This window comes from Egretta garzetta, unplaced genomic scaffold (assembly GCF_000687185.1).
Source record: "Egretta garzetta isolate BGI_Z169 unplaced genomic scaffold, ASM68718v1 scaffold26, whole genome shotgun sequence".
In the NCBI taxonomy this organism is placed as follows: domain Eukaryota; kingdom Metazoa; phylum Chordata; class Aves; order Pelecaniformes; family Ardeidae; genus Egretta; species Egretta garzetta.
In genome coordinates, this window is record NW_009260070.1 from 1237464 (window position 1) to 1241211 (window position 3748).

Here is a 3748-nt window from a genome sequence, read left to right on the forward strand (position 1 = left end):
GGCAGCCCGCCAGTGCTGAGCTCCACCCTCCGGGGGCCACTGCCCTGGGAGAGTCCATGGGGAGTTTGGCTGCTGGCGGCAGACGGGACAGGTTTGGGAAGGGCCACCCTGCATGCCATCCAGGTCCTTGCTCTTTTCTGCCGGTGTCCACCGCTTGCCGTTGCTGGGAGCGGAGCCTGGGGCTGGACGGACCTTTAGGCTGGTCCGGCAGAGTGGTCCTTGTGCTCCTGAGCTTGCCCTTGATCACCTTCACATAGATCTTCCCTATCAGTGAGGAATTTAGGGTTTAATTACTAGACTTGCATCAATACATGTTACAGCCAAAAGCCCTAATGAAGCTGACAAATGACTTCCTTCGGCAGCCCAGCACCCCGGGTCTTAACAGTCCTGGTGATTTCCCCGCGTGTTGCCTTCCCCGCAGGTGGCAATACAGCTGTCAGGTTTTATTTGCTAAGTGGCATCAATTATTTTTAGTGCTGCCATGGAGATAATGACTAAGCAGTGGGCTGGCTCTGGAAATTATGCTGGGATCTTCACTTAAACATGCTTGTGCAGCGAGTCGTGCGTGTGCCGCGGCGCCAAGCGGGTTTGTGTTTCACGGGGAAACGGGGCAGGCTGCCCGCCACCGAAATGGTGAGGAGTGGTTAATGGTGCCGACATATTTAGTGTGCATTAAGCTAGAGATAATTTTTCCCCCCCTGCAGAAGCTTTTCGTGGGCCTGCAGCGTGTTGTTAGCAGCTGCTCTTGACCAGGTCGTGCCGATGGTTTCTTTGCAGGGAGCAGCTTCCCGGGCTGGTGGCTGAGGTTTTCTACCTCTCATCTTCCCTCTCCAGGTGATGATCGTGGTGGGAGGGCAAGCGCCCAAAGCCATCCGCAGTGTGGAGTGCTACGATTTTGAGGAGGAGCGGTGGGATCAGGTGGCTGAGCTTCCCTCAAGGAGGTGCAGAGCAGGTAACAGGAACCTTTCCTGCAACCTTCTTCATTTTCCCTCTCCAGGGCTGGCTGGATGTCCTCAGCTGTCCCTTCAGCCTTCCCCTGTGCCCTGGCCTCAAGCATCTTCCTTCCTGCTCTTTCCCATCAGTGTTTCCCCTCCTCCCGTCCCGCTGGCCTGGCAGCCCGCAGGGATCCAATTTTACTGCTGGTTTCCTGGTGAAAATCAACGGAGCTGAGTCAGTCCTCGGTGCTGAGGAGTGGGCGATGGAGAGCAGATCCGTGAGCTGGGAGTGTTCCCCCGCAGACACCCGAGCGGGCTGCGAATGCGGATCACCATTTGGTATCCTCTCTGGCTCTGAAAATTACTTACCCAGGTGTGAAATCCATCTGTGCCTTATGTTGCCGTTTAGTTATGTGCGTTTCACCTTCCATATGACACGTGTGTTTTACCATTCTTGGCCCCAGTGCTCCCAACCTGCAGGAGATGCCAGACTTGCCCGCGTTCTGCTCTCCCCTGCTGTCACACACACCTCGACAGACGCCCGACGATGCTCCGTTCCCAAGCTGTTTGTAAAACCTCCGTAAGATCTCTCTTCTCTTTTATCAGGTGTGGTGTTTATGGCTGGCAATGTTTATGCTGTCGGGGGCTTTAACGGGTCCTTACGGGTGCGGACGGTCGATGTGTACGACGGCGTGAAGGACCAGTGGACGTCCATAGCCAGCATGCAGGAAAGGCGAAGCACGCTGGGCGCAGCCGTGCTCAATGATCTCCTCTATGCAGTGGGCGGCTTTGATGGCAGCACCGGTAGGTGACTGAGCAAAAATCGGGCAGTGCCTGACCCCAAAAAAATGTTCTCAGAGACCCCTACAAAAGCTGCTGAGTGTTAGTGAGGTTCCTGCGCCCTTCCTCTATGATTTTGTAGAGAGGGAGCCAGCGATGGGGCTTACTGCGTGTGGCAACGAGCCCCGTGCGTGTTCTGACCCATCAGTAATTGCACAGTATCTCACCCTCGGTTTTTTTCTTTAGCGATACAGTTCTTTCAGTCTCGTTCTCTGCATGAATACGCTTATTCTAGACTGAAAAGGGTTTTTTCCCTTGTTTTAGTTAAATTTTTCATAGCAACATGAATAAAAAGGCATCTTACGGGGTACGTGTGCCTGGGATTTATCTTGGCATAACGGCCTGTTTAGAGTCACGCCTCTGCTGCAGAGCTTTGCCACTTGGTTAAGCCCTGAACTCACGGTTTCAGCTGGTGATGGGTACAGTGCAATGGGTTCTCCGGGAATTTTCAAACCTTTGCATGGACGTTTTGTAATGCTTGAAAGGACGTGGGACTTTTGGGCTTGGAATCTGGACTCTGCTCCACCTTGCTGTCCCCAGCGCACCCGGGGGGGCAGCGGTCCCAGGGCAGGGGCCGTGGGGTAACAGTTTTTCCAGCTGCTGAAGAAGTGGCGTTGAGATGCTGGCACCAGCTGAAAGGCGAGGGATTAGAAAACTGGGTTGCAGGAGCGTGGGGGGAATTACGGGCTTGGGAGGAGGTGGAAGGCAGATGGAAGTGCAACACCAATCTTTTTTTCTTCTCTTTTTTTTTAATTAGAAAACCTGTGTATCCCCTTTTTAACTAGGTCTGGCATCAGTTGAGGCCTATAGCTATAAAACCAATGAGTGGTTTTTTGTGGCTCCCATGAACACAAGAAGAAGCAGTGTTGGAGCTGGAGCTGTGGAGGGTAAGAAAATCAGCAGCCATTTCCATCAAGCAAACGTTCCTGTGTCCAGCAGAAGCCTGGTGAACATTTAAACGCAATAGGAGGGAACTGCAGGAACTGTTCTCTAGACTGTCTTTAGTTGGTAAAGAGTTGTTTTATATGGCGTAATCGCTGCAGCTTTTTCCATTCTCCTCTTTATCTTAGTGAAAAATCACGTGTAGCTTTCCCAGAGCCTCAGACCCCTATCGGACCAGCCCGTGCCTCCTCTCCATGCCATTAGGTGTGTGCAGGTTTCTTTGAATCCTTATTGTCCCTGGGCTGCTTCCTGCTGGTGAGAGCGAGTGGCGTTGTGCAGCGTACGCTGCTGCCGTCAGCAGACACCGCGTGGACGGGGTACCCATCACAGAAAATCTGCTCGGCGAGAGAAGCAGGAGCGTAGTTCGTCCCGCAGCCCTGGTGGTTTGGCAGGAAGACTAAAACCTGCGTTTTTTGAGATCGGGCTCGCCGGCACGCGCCCCACGGTTTGCTGTGGTTCGTAGTGAGCAGGGACGGGCAGCAGCGGGCGCTGGTAGTGGGGCTGTTCGAAAGAACAGTTTAAGCAGGAACTTTTTCTTCCTTTAGCAAACTCAGTTCTGGAGCGAGTGAAAGGTTTTGCCTGGCCGTGTCTCTAGCGTGGCGTAGCAGTTTGCAGTTAGTACAGCGCAGAGCAGCTGCTGGCACAAGCCTTGCTATGAACTGTGCTTTGAAGGGGCTTGGTTTGATCCGTGTGCGTGGGAAATACATGAAATGTGTTTACGTGAGAAGAGGGAGGGAGGTAAAGTCAGAATCAATAGCGACAGTTGTGCTAAATTTGCATATTTAAGAAGCGTTTCCTTCAAAATTGGCCCATGCTTGTGAAGTGCTGGGCTGCTGGTAGTGAGTGGGATTTGCTGAAGTGGGTCAGTCACTTGAATGTGGAACAAATATTAAGCACATACCTGGGAGACGCATTTCTAGGGACAGATTTTCTACCGGGGACATGGGACATCCTTTTCCTTTGCTTTGTTTGAAAGTGCAAATAAGTGTTGCACATGTTGGAGTCCATGATGAAAAACAAAAAAGAGGGCA

The 3748-nt window shown here is 52.5% G+C and overlaps 1 protein-coding gene across 1 annotated transcript in view; it reads left to right on the plus strand.

Moving 5' to 3' along the window:
* Window positions 1-3748, plus strand: part of KLHL3 (kelch like family member 3) — a gene marked incomplete at its 3' end in the record, with an annotated part of 49810 nt that overhangs the window by 40882 nt on the left and 5180 nt on the right. Inside the window, exons 9-11 of the mRNA XM_009641234.2 lie at window positions 835-952; window positions 1542-1739; window positions 2561-2662. Coding sequence (XP_009639529.1) covers window positions 835-952; window positions 1542-1739; window positions 2561-2662 — 418 coding nt within the window. The remainder of the gene's footprint in view (window positions 1-834; window positions 953-1541; window positions 1740-2560; window positions 2663-3748) is intronic.